Consider the following 16,660-nt stretch of genomic DNA (forward strand, 5'->3'; position numbering starts at 1 on the left):
ATTTATAGACCCTGAACCGGGGCCTGGGCATTGGTTTGGTATTGCTTCATTTTTAAAATTAACTTCCCAGCAATAACCAGTGGGCTGGTAGATTGAGAATCACCATCCTAGTAATTAAGAACATGGATTCAGGGATGATAATGCTGGCTGCTCTGCTGACTAAATGGATAATCATGAATAAATAACTTAAAATCTCAATGCTTCAGCTTTTCCAGTTACTGCAACACATGGCAGCATGAACAGCGAAGTCTCCTGCAACACCCCGTATCAAGAGATGTGGGAAGTCCTGAATGGCAACCAGCATAAGCACTGGAAGTTTTTGGAGACTGCAGAGCTGTGCCTCTCGGACAAATGCTTCTCAGGCACCATCAGGCTTAACTCACGCCCTGCTGCAAATTCTCCATGTGTGATTTAGGGAACCAGCAGTACTGTGATGAGGCCAAGGCTGTGGATATTTCCCATATGGGCATTGAGGCACTGAAGACTCACCAAAAGTAAAAATTAGTCAAGAAATATGATGTCTTTATGGCTTCAGAATCTCTGATCGAGCAGATCCCACAAATTCTGGGCCCAAGCCTGAATAAGGCTGGCAAGTTCCCTTCCTTTCTGACCCGCAATGAGAACATGGTGGCTAAAGGGGGTGAAGTGAAGTCTACAATCGAATTCCAGCTGAAGAAGGTGCTGTGTCTGGCAGTAGCCATTGGCCACATGAAGATGACAGATGATTTCTGTGTATCATTGCTCAAGAAAAATAGGCAGAACATCTGAGCTTTATACATCAAGAGCATCTTGGGCAAGCCCCAGTGCCTGTACTAAGGCACAGCTTAATAAACCCTAGTGTTCTCATAACAAACAAACAAACAACCCAACTCAATGCTTCAGTAGTCTCAACAGTAAAAATTGTCTCAATCCTTTGAGTTGTAAAGATTACATGAGGCAACTTTCTCTAAAGCATGTGATTTGGTTCTTCTCACCACCTTTTCAGCTGCTTCTTTGCCCCAGGCACCCTCTGTTTGAGTACCCTGTTGAACTTAGAGTGGCTAATACGGCTCTGTCTCCTCCAGGGCTAACATTGGGCCTCATTTTCTTCATTGAGCCCATCTAACTCTCTCCCTTATCCAGTCTAGGTTTGGGGACCCTTTCCATGTTCCCCCAAAGGACCCTGTTTAAACTCTACTCTGGCATCTTCAGTGTGTAATAGCTAATTTACTAATCGATCTCCCACAGTTAGGTGTGAGCAATTAGAGACCTGGGCACTATATCCCTTTTAGAAGGTGATCTATAAATATTGGGTAAGTGGAAGAAAACAACTCTTTCACTGCTAACTACAAAGCCAAGTCAATGCTTGTTCTTGGTAATTATGTGTACATTCTGTGGATTCTTCAGCTGTGGTGTATGTGGGCAGGGACCTGGAAGCAAGCAGATGGGTACCCTACTGGAGGGGCAGAAAACCTCTCTGTCAGATAGTATGAAAAGGTTCAATCTTATTCACAGCCTACGGCCAGCCCTTTTTTTAAGTTCTTTCTCTTCCACAAATGATCTTGAAGTTACTTGAAAACAGTAAATCGCAGTAAATACCTATTGAAAACAATAAATAATCTTGCCCAAGAAATTCAACTCCGAAAAAAAAGAAAAAAGAAATTCAACTCCTGGTCCCCAAGTCCTCACAAGCATCAAGCACTGAGCCAGTGCTTTCCATAGATATAAGAAATATAGTGGCATCACTGGCTTCTTTAATCTTTCATTATATCCCTGTGGGAAGAGGAATGTGCTATCTGAGCCTCTTCTGGCTTCAAGAAGAATATGGGGACAGATGGTAGCTACCCTTGTGGGGAACACAGAGCAATGTATAAACTTGTAGAATACCTGAAACTAATGTAACATATGTGCCAACTATACTCAAAAATAACTAATAAAATTAAGAAGTTAATTAAAAAAAAAAGAATATCAGTCATTAAACTTTTCAGAGGGGTGGTCTCTAAACAAGTCTAAACAAGTATTATTACTGGGGCAACAGAGTATTAAGTAAGAAGTGTAAGAAGTCGTCTTTGTTGCCAAGATGTCTTACAAGACAGATTTACAAGGACAGTTTTATAATGGAGAATAGTGTCTGATTTTCTGTTATAATAGAAAACGTTGGTATAATTACAACAGTTTTCTGTTAGTCACATGTAATCCTAATAGCAGTCTGATAATGTTGGCTGTATTATGGTCCTAATGCTTCAGATTACACAAATGAAGTCTAGAGAGGTTACTAAATTAACCATGGTTAAATATATGTATATATTATATATTTTGTGTGCTACCTTATATATTATATGTCCTATGTATATTACATATGTTTTCTGTAGCAATGCCAATATAGAGCAAATGTACAGCCACAACAGTGCCAGGTTTTGAAACTGAATTCTATGCCCAGAGTCCACTTTTAACCAGTACATTCCACTGCCTCTCTGTTTCCACATTTTCCAGTGTCAGTGAGTTCTTAGGAGCAGAGAGGTATGTGAGGAGTGCTGAGTATCACTGCAGACTGTCCTATGCATGTGGGCACCCTGCCAGGATAACCTCATGGTAGCTGGAATACAGCTCATGCTCTGCCTGCCAAGGGGGGTGTGGCAGTATCTGCTCGGGCAAGGGACACTTTTTTCTATTTTGCATAAAGATACATTTCACTTTCTCTCATGGCTTCTTTCTTACTGCTTTGTTTTGCTTTCTCAGGTCTTGGCCTTTCTCTGGGAAAAGGAGGAGAAAATGATCAAGTTCCAGGTGAGCTGGATTTTTTTTTTTTAAGATTTTATTTATTTATGCATGAGAGACATGACATGGGGCTCAATCCCAAAACCGTGAGATCATGACCTGAGCCCAAACCAAGAGTTGGATGCTCAACTGACTGAGCACCCAGGTACCCACAAAAAGCAAGAGAAAGAGAGAGAGAGAGGCAGAGGGAGAAGCAGGCTCCATGCAGGGAGCCTGATGCGGGACTCAATCCCAGGACCCCAGGATCACACCCTGGACTGAAGGCAGGTGCTAAACCACTGAGCCACCCAGGGATCCCAGTGAGCTGGATTTTTATTTCTGTCACTGAACGTTTTATTTCACTTCTCAGGCGGATATGTTTCTTTCTCTTCCTTGCCAAGAATAAAGAATTATAGCAGATGTTTAATGCCATTTATATGCCATGCTCTTTGTTCTTTTTAAAAAACTTTTTCCTTTCAGTTTTTGTCTTACTGTCCTTTTATTTTTACTAAAAATAATGTAAAAGAGAAGAGAAATTTTTTATTATTTTATTTTTTTAATTTTTTTTTTAATATTTATTTATGATAGTCACAGAGAGAGAGAGGCAGAGACACAGGCAGAGGGAGAAGCAGGCTCCATGCACCCGGAGCCCGATGTGGGATTCGATCCCGCGTCTCCAGGATTGCGCCCTGGGCCAAAGGCAGGCGCCAAACCGCTGCGCCACCCAGGGATCCCAATTTTTTTAAATTTTATTTAAATTCAATTTGCCGACATATAGTATAATACCCAGTGAAAGTTTTTAAATAGGGATGCCTGGCTGGCTCAGTCAGTGGAGCATGTGACTTGATCTCAGGGTTATGAGTTCAAGCCCCACGTTGGGTATAAGATTATTTAAATATAAAATCTTTAAAAAAAAGAAATTTAAAAAATGAAAAAGTCCATATGTTACTGTGCTTATGAATTTCTTGTTTTTCCATAGTCATTTTATATGCATTATTATATGCAATAATAGATATAATTTTGAACTGTTTTCATTTAAGTTACAGCACTTAATTTTTGTCATCTAATATTTCAGTGAGCTGCTGTACCCCTCCATCTTTAACTATTCCCCATTTACAAATTTTGTTTTTGATGATTCTCACAGTTTTATGCAGAAGTATCAGTTTTTACTACCTACAACCTTTATTTAAAAGCAATTTTTAAAAAGATGTATTTATTTATTTGAGAGAAAGAGTGGAGGGTGGGGGTGGGCAGAAGGAGAGAGAGAGAGAGAGAGAGAGAGAGAGAATATCTCAAGCAGACTCCCTGCTGAGTGTGGACCCCCCCCCCCCCGACATGGGGCTCAGTCCCAAAACCCTGAGATCATGACCTGAGCCCAAACCAAGAATTGGATGCTCAACTGACTGAGCATCCAGGTACCCACAAAAAGCAATTCTGAGAGAATTCTAACAATTTGTTGTAGGTACTCAAAACTAAAAAAAACAAAAAACAAAACAAAAGAAAAAACCTTTTTTTTCTCCTAAATGATGGCTCAGGTACTTTATAAAAAGAATACCTAAAAGATGGTTTTATGTAACAGGATCTTACTGAAGCTGAACTCAGAAAAAAATTGTGGGATGTGTTCACACAAAGAGAGCTAGATTTTTTTTTTTCCCAGAAGCTTTCTTTGTGTGTATCTGTGTATGTTTCTGTACTTCTGTGTGTTTGACCCTTCATGTATTAATTTCTTTTATTAGAGCAATGCAGGCCTTTGTTAAAAAATTGTAGTTATGCTGTAGGACATGCAAGCACTTTCCATCTGTCACTTTATTCACTGCTCCAAGGGAGAGTTAGAATAATCTGCACTGTTAACATGAAGGTAAGAGGTTCATGGAAGTTTTAGTCCTGTTCAAGTTCCTTCAGCAGACAAGTGTCTAGCTAACTCCGTTTCCCTTCTGGATAAAGAGTATCAGGAAAGAGGTTAACTGGAGGAAAGAGAAGCAAAACAAAATCCAAAACCAAACCAGAGTTTTCATTCAGAGACCAAGGCCTGAGGTTGTGACATTTGGAGCTCCAGCCAGAACAAATACAGCATTGGACAGGTCTTTATACAAAACACTTACATTTCCCAGGATACCTGGGTGGCTCAGTGGTTGAGCGTTTGCTTTTGGTGTAGGTCGTGATCCCAGGGTCCTGGGATTGAGTCCCACATCAGGCTCCCCGCAGGGAGTCTGCTTCTACCTCTGCCTATATCTTTGCCTCTCTCTCCATGTCTTTAAAAAAAGAAAACATTTGCATTTCCCTATAATAAAAGGAGACAAATGACCAAATAGAATGAAAAATATTTGCAACGTATTTGGAAGAAAAGGACTTAATGTCTCCAAAATGAATATTTTGAATACAACAAGAACAAGAGATGACCAGCAAATACATGAAAAGGGAATGGTCTTCATTACTAATCAACTATGAAAATTTTTCTAAATAACTGTTTTTTTACTTCTGAGATTATCAGAGATTTTTTTTAAGTATTCATATCCGGTGTTGGCCAGAGTATAGTGGTTTAGGGATTTATACTTGGAAGAAGAATAAGCTGGAAAAATCTTTTTTGGAGGAAACACCTATCACGAATTCAAAATGCTAAAGGTTGTCACTTAGCATTACCATTTCTACTTTTAGAATTTATTTTAAGGAGATACTCCAGGGTCTGTGTGACAGGATTTTTTTTTGTGACATCATTTATGATAGATAATCTAAAACTAAGTAACTGAACATTATTTGGGTGAGTTAATCATAATCCTAAATCATTGACTTACTTATATAGCGCTGTAGTGGGAAGACAGACATGATCACAATAATAATCATAATAGCTAACATTTATTGGGTACTCTGTGCCAGGCACTGCTCCAGAGTGCTTTGCCTATAGTCACTCATGTTATTATCAGTACCCTATGGTATAGGTAGCAGCGTGCAGAGGAGAAAATGAAGAAATTATCCAAGGTCACTTAGCTAGCACGAGGCAGAGCATTCCAGTGTGAATACAGGTGGTCAGGCTCTAGAGCTGTGCCCACACAACACCGTAAACGCTATGCACTCTGGATGGGGCATAGAGGATGAACTACATACTTCAACAGCAGGGGTGATCAATAGCCTATAAGTTTGGCACATTTAATAAGTGGAATGTATGTGTGTATGTAAAAGAGAGAACAGAGAATCCATCACACACTACTAGATCTGAAGCTTTGCTGGGGGCAAATGACGTTTTTTTGGTTTTTTTTGCAAATGACGTTTTTAATAAAATTTAAAATATTAGTAGCTCATGAAGCAGCAGAATTCCAGGAACTTACCTCTAGGAATGCTAACAACAAGCAGCTATCAGTTTGTTGGTTGGTTTGTTTGTTTGTTTGGCACTAAAATAATGTGCAAGGATTTCTTTTCTTGCAGTCCTTTTGGTAGATGGAATGAGTGGTATAGAAGGCAAGTAGAAGGTAGCTACTTTGATTGGGTCTCCCAAATTCTAGAACTGCTTCCCGTCCTTGACACTTTCTTAGTGCTGCCTTTCTTTCAAAAGCATTCTGTGTGTGCTTGGTGTTGTAGGAGCCAGTGATGTTTAAGGATGTGGCTGTGGTCTTCAGTGAAGAGGAGCTCGGGCTGCTGGACTCCACCCAGAGGAAGCTGTACCGAGATGTGATGCTGGAGAATTTCAGGAACCTGGTCTCTGTGGGTGAGGACCAAGCACTTAGTGATTACATGTCAGCCCCCTGGAATGTCTGAGGTGTTTAAGCTCCAAGACTCTTGAAATCATCCCCTGAGCTTGGGCAAATAAGAGTCCTCATAATCCCTGTACAACACAGATAAGATGTTTCTATCCTTCCAACTATGTAACTGGGCAAATTGTGGTCCAGCCCCATCACTTGTCAGGAAGTCAATTTAGTGAGTTGCTCCAGCTTTCTTTTTAGGATGCTAGTAACAATAACTGTTTTATTAACTTGATTTTGCAGAGGTATTTTGTTTTTTGCATTAACAGTGTATTTGTAAATAACTTAACTTACAAAATATTTGCAAAAGTAAAGAATAAGAACACCTCAATAGCTTTTACATGGATTCACCTATAGTAGTAGCATTTTACCCCATTAATATTTTTACTTACATACACATTCTTTCTTTCTCCATGTATATTTGTGTATATATATGAAAACATATGTATATTCCTAATATTTTTTGTGAACCATTTGAGAGTAATTTACATACACCATGGCCCTTATCTCTAAAGACTTCAGTGTATATGCAGAGTTTGGGAGTCCCCAAGACTGCTCTTACTCCAACACCAATTGTAGTAAGCTCAGGGGTCCCCAAGACAATTCACTAGGAGGATTCTCAGAAGGCACTGAGAAGGCACTAATCATGAAAATGATACAAGTTAAAATCAGCCAGGAGAAGAGGCACTTGGGGCAGCATCAGGGGATTTCCAGCACCATCTTCTAATTGTCTCTCCCAGAGGAGTCATAGGCAGCGCTACCTCTTCCCAGCAGTGATGGGTCACAGTACACAGGGAGTATTGCCAACAAGAGAGGCTCACACAAGCTTTGGTGTCCAGCACTTTTATTGTGGTTTGGCTACGTAGATATGGTTGGACACCTGTGTGGCTAACCTTAGTTTCCAGCCCCCCTGGAAATGAAGCTGATAGCAGGTGGCCCAAAGGCCCCACCATAAATCACATTGGTAACCAATCTGGTGTAGTCCAAAGCCTCCAAGTGAGAAAGACACTCTTCCCAGACAGAGAATCTCAAGGACTTAGAGATCGCTTCCTAAGAGCTGAGGCCAAAGACCAGACCTCTCTTTGAGCAGCTTAATTCTTCACTGAATGGTATATTTTGTAGAAATAGGAATATTCTCTTACATATTCCCAGTATAAATATAATACTTCTATCCAATCTTTCATTTATGCTCTGCTTTTATCAGTAGAGCCAGTTATATTCCTAAAAGCATATTTTTCTTTCTCCAGAGTAAGGCCTAGTCTTCAGTCTACTGTAGCTGTCATGTCTCTAGCTTCCTTTAATTTGGAACATTTCCACAGCAATTTCTGTGTCTCTTATGAAAGTGACCTTTTAGAAAAATACTGTTATTTCTATCCTCCTCCACCCCCATATTTCATGTAGCATTCCTAATACTTCCTTATAATTAGGTTCAGATGATCCATTCTGGCTGGAACTCTGCATTGATAGACCTTTTGAGAATATGACATCTAGAGAGGTCTGCCATCTGTTCCTCATTGGTGGTGCGAATTTTGATCATGCAGTCAAGATGTCCAATTTCTCCACTACAAAATCATTGCTTTGTTTCTCTTGCAATCATAGGGCAACATTGTTTAAGACCACACAAATATTTCTGTGTAGATATCGCATCCAATGATGATTCTTCCCTTATCCACCTGGTCTTTACCATGATCGTTACAAAATGATTTTCTGACTTAGTACCTCCTTCACAGTTAGCAGTCAGCTCTTGGCATTCTACAGTAAGCAAGAGCCCCCCACACTTAAATCACTTATTTATTTATAGAGACTTGTGAATTATTTTTTTAAAATGGTTTATAATATTGCCATAATTGTTTTGGTGCTCAAATTGTTCCAAATTCAACCTTTCATAATATGCCCCCACCACTTTTTTGAGCACTTCCTTACCTTATGGCATAGGTGCTGTTGTGTGTTCATATTTCACTTTATATCCCAGCTCTGGAATCATCCGTCTCTTGGAGAATGGTATTTAAGGTCTGAATGCTAGATATTGTCACTGCCACTGTAGTGGCTTTGTTTCTTGGTCTCAGGGGATAGAGCAGGTAGGTAAGAATAAGTATGTGTGCATATATTTACAAACATATACATACATACATGTGAGTAGATGTTCAATTTTATTAAACATACAGGAGATGTTAAGTAAAATTATACTGAAATACCATTTCTCCCACATGAGATTACCAAAAATTCAAACACTTAACACTGTACTTTTTTGGGCATAGCTGTGGGAAATAAAGCACTCTCATGCACTGAAAGTAGGAAAGCAAAACAAAACAGTCCCGAAGGAGGGGAATTTGACAATTATCCAGCAGTGTTCCCAGCAATTCTTCTAGGAATTTTCCCTAAAGACAGCAAAGTGCAAAAGAGCATTAATAGTATATTACAATTCATGTAAGTAAGAAGGGGAAATAAGGAAACCTACATATATCTGCTTGTCTTTATAAGAAGAAACCCAAGAAGGATTAATCAGAAATTCATGAAGTTAGTCTCATACAGTGGTAAGGTAGGAGTGTGGAAGATGTGTCACACTCCTTTCAGTATGCTTTTCTGCCTGGTTGGGACTTTTTGAAAATACGTTAGTTCAGTGCATTTTAAAAACTAAAGAAGAAAAAGGTAAGATGGGTAAATGAGTGATGGGCATTAAGGAGGACACTTGTAATGAGCACCGAGTGTTATATGCATCTGATGAATCACTAAATTCTACACCTGAAGCTAATACTACACCGTATGTTAGCTAACTAGAATTTAAACAAAATCTTGAAAGAAAAAAAGAAAAAAGTAAGAATGCAAAGGTATGATAATCTAAAACTAAAAGAAAAATGAAACAAATTAAATTAGTTATATTTTAAACTAATACCATAACCACCCTGAAGAAAGAAAAGAAAGAACGAACTCTGGAAATAGCTAAGGAACACAGCATGTAACTATATCCTCTTAGTGTTAGGTATAGTGGGAGGGGGATGAGGAAACAAACTGCAATCCTGAACAATTTTTAGTGGATTTGCTCATCAGGGTGATATGGAAGAAGCCATCATGAAACTATTTTAGATGTATTACAGGTGCCACAGCAATTTAGTGGAGAAACTATAGTCTTTTCAACAGAGGGTGCTAAAATGTTGGACTTTTGTATGCAGGAATCTATACCCATGCCTCACATCTCACTAAGAAATTGACTCTTAAGTGGATAATAGACTTAATGGAAAATGGAAAAGTGTGAAACTTCTAAAAGGAAACAGAAGAAGATCTTCATGACCATGGGTTAGGCAAACAGTACTTGGGCACCAACAGCATGATTCAGAAAAGGAAAAAAAAAAAAAGAGGATCAATTGGACTTCATCAAAACTTAAAACTTTTGCTCTCCTTGCTTTTCTACAGGGAATCAGTTCTACAAACCAGAGCTTATATTCCAACTGGAGAGGGAAGAAAAGCTTTTGATGATGGAGACAGAAACCCAGAGAGATGGATATATAGGTAAGAACTGTCCCATGGTAACCTCTCATAAGATGTGAGTCAGAACATGTCAGGCCTTAGGGTGTCTGTCCCCTCAACCTCCTCTGGCTTTCCATATTTATCTGTAATTGTTTATTTCCATCCATTCATTCAGTTCTGCACTGCCCCATTGCTGCCCATCAGACCCATCATGATGATGCTTCTGCTTCAGGTTACTTGCTTTTTTTTTTTCTCTTTGCCTTCAATGAATGAATTCATTAATAGATGCACGGTCCTCACTGTCTTCAGTCCTCTGGAACAGCTGGTAGGCATAGAATAAATCTGCACAGTTGAAGGATACTATAGAATGCTGTTTTCTGATGGAGGCCTGTCCTAATTCTAATTGTGTAGGTGTCCTTGAGTATAGGTAGCCAGTCACTAAAGTCAGTATCAAAAGTGATCAATGCCAGCATCATAACTGGTCCTTCCCATGCAGCAGTTCCAACTGAGACACTCTTATATTAACTTCCTTAGTCAAATACCCAGCTCTTTATCTTTCCATTCTGTCCTTTCTTTTCATCCTCTTATCCTCTATCACCTTTAAGAGTCCCTTGACCTAGCTACAGTTTTCTTAAAATTCTTATTCAATTTCTTTAAACTTAAAAAAAAAGGGAACACCAAAACTATCGGTTCAACTATTTTTCTCACTCCTAACCCTTTCCTCTTGAAACCATCAGTCTGTTCTCTGTATCTGTAAGCTGGGTATCATTGTTGTATTTTAACCTACATATAAAAGAGATCGTACTGTGTTTGTCTTTCTCTGACTTGTTTCACTTAGCATAATGCCCTCGAAGTCTATCCATGTTGTTGCAAATGGCATGATTTCATTTTGTCTTGTGGCCATCTCTATCTATCTATCTTTCTATCTATCTATCTATCTATCTATCTATCTATCTCCATTCATCTATTGATGGAAACTTAGGTTGTTTCCATATCTTCACTATAATAAAGTAAATAATGCTGCAATGAACATGGAGTATGTATATCTTTTCAAATTAGTGTTTTCATTTTCTTCAGATAAGTACTGAGAAGTGGGATTACTAGATCATATGATAGTTCTTTTTTAAAATTTTTTGAGAAACTCCATACTGTTTTCTGTAGTGGTTGCATAAATTTCCATTCCCACCAACAGTGTGTGAGGATTCCCTTTACTCTGCATCCTGGCCAACACCTTTTCTCTTGCATCTTTTTGATACTGGCCATTGTAACAAGTATGAGATGATATCTCATTATGGTTTTGATTTTGCATTTCCCTGATTATGAGTGATGTTGAATATCTTTTCATGTCTGTTGGCCATCTGTATGTCTTTTTTTGAAAAATGTCTATTCAGATCTTCCGCCCATTTTCTAATTGAATTGTTTGGGGCTTTTTTTTGCTATTGAGTTATAGGAGTTATTCATGTATTTTAGCCCCTTATCAGCTTATGATTTATAATTATTTTCTTCCATTCAGTAGGTTGCCTTTGTATTTTGTTGAAGGTTTACTTTGCTGTGCAAAAGCTTTTTAGTTTCATGCAGGTCCACATTTTATTCTTGCTTTTGTTGCTTCATCTTTTGGTGTCAGATTAAAAAAATTTTGCCAAGACCCATGTCAAGGAGCTTATTGCCTGTGTTTTCTTCTAGGAGTTTTATGGTTTTAGTCTTTTTTTTTTAAAGATTTTATTTATTTACTCATGAGAGACAGAGAGAGAGAGAGGCAGAGACACAGGCAGAGGGAGAAGCAGTCTCCATGCAGGGAGTCCGACGCGGGACTCGATCCCGGGTCTCCAGGATCACGCCGAAGGCAGGCACTAAACCACTGAGCCACCCAGGCGTCCCTGGTTTTAGTCTTATGTTCAAGTCTTTAATCCATTTTGAGTTAATTTTTGTGTATGGTCTGAGAAAGTGGTTCAGTTTCATACTTTTGCATGTGGCTGACCAGTTTTCCCAACACCGTTTGTTGAGGAGACTTTTTCCCCTACTACATATTCTTGTTCCTTTGTTGTAAATGAATTGACCATATAAGCATGGGTTTATTTCTGGGCTCTGTTCTCTAGAATAGATCTATGTGTCTGTTTTTATCCCAATACCATACTGTTTTACTCACTGTTGTGTTATAATATAGTTTGAAATAACAGGAGTATGATGCCTCTAGTTTGTTCTTTCTCAAGATTGCTTTGGCGTCTTTTGTCATACAAATTTTGGGGTTGTTTGTTCTATTTCTGTGGAAAATAACCATTGGAGGGTATCCCTGGGTGGCTCAGCAGTTTGGCGCCTGCCTTCGGCATGATCCTGGAGTCCCAGGATCGAGTCCCGTATCAGGCTCCCTGCGTGTCTCTCATGAATAAATAAATTTTCTTTTTTAAAAAAGAAAAGAACCATTGGAATTTTGATAGGGAGTGCATTGAATTTGTAGATTGCCCTGGATAATATGGACATTTTAACAATATTAATTCTTCCAATCTGTGAGCACAAATATATTTCCATTTATTTGTGTCTTCTTCCATTTCTTTCATTAATTCTTGTTTTCATTAATTTTGTGTCTTGTCATTTTTCCAACATCTAGGTCTTACACTTCCTTGGTTAAATTTTTTTGTGGATTTTTTATTCTTTTTGATGCAGTTGTAAATGTGATTGTTTTCTTAATTTCTTTTTCTGATAGTTTGTTATTAGTTTAAAGAAATGTCCAAATTTTTGTGTATTGATATTTTATTCTACAACTTTACTGAATTCATTTATTCTAACAGTTATTTTGTGTGTGGAGTCTTTAGGGTTCTATATATAACATCATGTTATGTGCAAATACAGTGACAATTTTTCTTCCTTTCCAATTTGAATGCCTTTTATTTCTTTTTCTTGCCTAATTTCTCTAAATCTGTATAAAACATGTGAGACTGGACATCCTTATCTTGTTCCTGAGTTTTGTTTAACCATATCATATTATCTATGGGCTTTTCATATATGGCCTTTATTATGTTGAAGTACATTCCCTTTATACTCACTTTGTTGAGAATTTTTATAATGAATGGTTGTTGAATTTTGTCAGATGCTTGTTATGCATCTGTTAAGATGATCATATGATTTTTTAAAGATTTTATTTATTTGTGAGAGAGAGTGAGCATGAGTGGGGGGAAGGACAGAGGGAGAAGCAGACTCTCACTGAGCAGGATCCTGGGATCACGACCTGAGCTGAAGGCTGCTGCTTATCCTACTGATCCACCTAGGTGTCCCAAGTTGATCATATGATTTTTATCCTTTATTTTGTTAATGTGTTGTATCATATTGACTGATTTGAGAATGTCAAACCATCCTTGCATTCCTGGGATAAATCCCACTTGATCATGGTGTATGATCTTTCTAATGTATTGTTGAATTCAGCTTGATAATGTTTTGTTAAGGATTTTTACATTGCATCTATGTTCATCAGAGATATTGGCCTGTATTTTTCTTTTCAACGTAGAATTTTCAAGTTTGTCATTTATGTCTAAACATTTTAGTAATATTTCTGGGGTCCTCAGGACTCTGACAGCTATGTAGCTAAGAATGCTCCTGGGTAGGCAAAAGTCAGTAAAAATTTTCAAAGCAACTTATTTCACTTCTATAATGTTTTGCTGCCATCTCAGTTAAGATTCAAGGTTACAGATTATACAATATAATTTTAGATAAAATACATTCTTAAGATGCATTTAAGTATAATACATTCTTTATATATAATATATTCTTTATATATATATATATTTTTTAAGAATTTATTTATTTATTAATGAGAGACACAGAGAGACACAGAGACATAGAGGCAGAGAGAGAAGCAGGCTCCATGCAGGAAGCCCGATGTGGGACTCCATCCCAGGTCTCCAGGATCAAACCCTGGGCTGAAGGTACCACTTAACTGCTGAGCCACCCAGGCATTCCATTCTTTATATTTTTTAATATACTAATATTTAATTTAATTAACCTAATTTTAACAAACTGATTTTTCTCTCTCATAATATTTTGGGGAAATCCCACCCAGTCAGTGATTATAACTTTTTTTAAATCATGGCTATAGAATATTACAATATGTGCTATAACATGTATCATTTATCCATTTATTTAATTGATGGGCATTAGTTTATCTTCTCCCCTTTTTTAATAGTACAGAAAGTACAGTGATAAAAACCTCAATCTAAATGTCCTTGGATACTAGAGTGATTTTATTTCTGTGGAATAAATTACCTAGTGATTCAAAGATTCAGAGAGAAAACCCAACCCTTACTAAGCTTTAACTTTGGAGTTGCAGCCCAGAGAGACATAATTCTCCCCCATTGGCTTTCTTGGCTATAGCAACTGATTTAATTGATTTGGGTAAAGAAACATTTTTAAAATTAGTATTCTTTTTTTTTTTTTAAGATTGTATTTATTTATTCATGAGAGACACACAGAGAGAGAGAGAGAGAGGCAGAGACACAGGCAGAGGGAGAAGCAGGCTCGCTGCAGAGAGCCCGATGTGGGACTCGATCCTAGGACTCCAGGATCACGCCCTGAACCAAAGGCAGATGCTTAACTGCTGAGCCACCCAGGCGTCCCTAAAATTAGTATTCTTATAACCACTCTTTTGTCAGGCTCCTCATAGAAGAAATCTTTACATTTACAATAGGAAAGAGAAAGATGTCAATAAATAACAGTTTCTAAACTATTCATTTCCTTGCAAGATTTTCTAAGTTACAGACCATCCATCTTGTCCAAAGTTGGCAACCACATAGATTCCCTAGATTCCCTTTTTCTGTGAGAGGCAAGAAAGATTCAAGATGAGAAAAACTGGACTTACAAAATGAGTATGTATTCAAAATGTGTTCAAAGATGACTATGTAGTTCTTCATTTTTACGCCCTCCAGATTAACTATTAAATAAACAACTGTTAAAGTAGATTTCAGACAATTTTCAAATCTTCATTATCTTGAGGATCTAGTGTACAACTTTCTTTTTTTTTTTTTTTTTTTTTTTTTAGATTTTATTTATTTATTCATGATAGTCACAGAGAGAGAGAGAGGCTCAGAGACACAGGCAGAGGGAGAAGCAGGCTCCGTGCACTGGGAGCCCGACGTGGGATTCGATCCCGGGTCTCCAGGATCGCGCCCTGGGCCAAAGGCAGGCGCCAAACCGCTGCGCCACCCAGGGATCCCTAGTGTACAACTTTCAACTGGTGATCATTGTAAATTGAAAAAAAGAAGTTGTACTTCCAGGGTTCACATATCCTAAGGGAGAGAAAGAATCTATTCTAAGTGGTAATTTGTTCTTTATATTTTGAAACTTTAGCCCATACAGGCATGAAACTAAGAGGTACAAACCTACCTGTTGATATTTTTCCACATTTCCATGTTTGAACTTTGCGTTTGAGCCTTGCTATTGTTTCATTATGAAGTTTACACCTTCTTCAAATATTTAGACCAGTGGTTTTCTTTTCTTTTTTAAGATTTTATTTATTAATGAGAGACACACAGAGAGAGGCAGAGACATAGGCAGAGGGAGAAGCAGGCTCCCTATGGGGAGCCTGATGCAGGATTCAATCCCAGGATCATGACCTGAGCCAAAGGCAGACCCAAAGGCAGATGCTCAATCACTGAGCCACCTGAGCCACCCAGGTGCCCCTAGACCAGTGGTTTTCATACTTTTTTGGCCATGTGCCCGAGTATATAATGTAACCCAGTACACACGTATGTATATGTACATATCTGCACATCTGAAATAAGCATTTCATGCAGTGGTATCTTGACATGCAGTGCACCTCTGATATTTTCTGTTTTTTTTTTTTTTTAATTGCATGCATAATCTACTAAATTGACTTTCAGCCTCACAAATGGTTTCTCACCATTAGTGTTCTCAGGCTGTTCTAGGTCATACGTTCCAAATACATCCAACAATATCTCATAATCTGTTTTCAAAAGTACAGCCTTCCCTCCTGGTCATTATATTTGTCTTCTGTTTGGAAAGTGATAAGCAAAATAATTTTACTTACCATAAAACAAGACCAAAGTATTTTCAGAACACGTATTAGGCTCTTTCAGTATTGAAGCTTTCCTGGCTTCATAACACTAATCCATTTTTTAAAAATGCCACAAGGGGCACCCGGATGGCCCAGTCAGTTAAGTGTCTACCTTCAGCTCAGGTCATGATTCTGGGGTCCTGGGATGGAGCCCCACATCTGGTTCCCTGCTCAATAGGGAGTTTGCTTCTCCCTCTTCCTTTGTCCCTCCCTCTGCTCTCACTCTTTCAAATAAATAAATAAATAAAATTTAAAAATTAGAAAAATGAAATGCCATTAGTTGACTGGTAGGCCAGACTTCTTCAGCATTATCTTTAAATAATCTCTTATAGAGATCTGATCTCCTTTTCTGTCCTATCTTGATTGTCACTCCCTATAGTGAAAAAGAACAACTGAGAAGTTGGTGTTTTTCTTAGAGACAGTCCCTAAGAATTCCTCATCTTTAATTCTGCTTCCTTTAGGTTATTACCTGGCACTGAACAGAGAAACATCCTATTCCTTCCATTGGGTCTTAGACAGCTGTTCTCGGCTGTTTCTTCAATAATTTTAATTCCCTTTGGCTTACCAGGATATCAAACATCACTGTGTTAAAAATTGCTGCAACCACAATTAAACTTTAGATGTTAACCTTAACTAAACCTCAAGTTGTTTTTTTTGTTTTTTT

At 38.1% G+C, this 16,660-nt stretch overlaps 1 protein-coding gene across 5 annotated transcripts in view; it reads left to right on the top strand.

Annotated features, from left to right (window-relative positions):
- ZNF112 (zinc finger protein 112) overlaps positions 1 to 16,660 on the top strand; it is a 45,067-nt gene that overhangs the window by 17,207 nt on the left and 11,200 nt on the right. For 3 of the 5 annotated variants that reach the window (XM_038528641.1, XM_038528642.1, XM_038528643.1), the window contains 4 exons: positions 207 to 678; positions 2,719 to 2,766; positions 6,310 to 6,436; positions 9,882 to 9,977. In XM_038528641.1, coding sequence (XP_038384569.1) covers positions 526 to 678; positions 2,719 to 2,766; positions 6,310 to 6,436; positions 9,882 to 9,977 — 424 coding nt within the window. In that variant the 5' untranslated portion in view covers positions 207 to 525. The remainder of the gene's footprint in view (positions 1 to 206; positions 679 to 2,718; positions 2,767 to 6,309; positions 6,437 to 9,881; positions 9,978 to 16,660) is intronic. The other 2 variants (XM_038528645.1, XM_038528644.1) reach the window with 2 other exon arrangements.

Source organism: Canis lupus, chromosome 1 (genome assembly GCF_011100685.1).
Source record: "Canis lupus familiaris isolate Mischka breed German Shepherd chromosome 1, alternate assembly UU_Cfam_GSD_1.0, whole genome shotgun sequence".
Classification (NCBI taxonomy): Eukaryota; Metazoa; Chordata; class Mammalia; order Carnivora; family Canidae; genus Canis; species Canis lupus.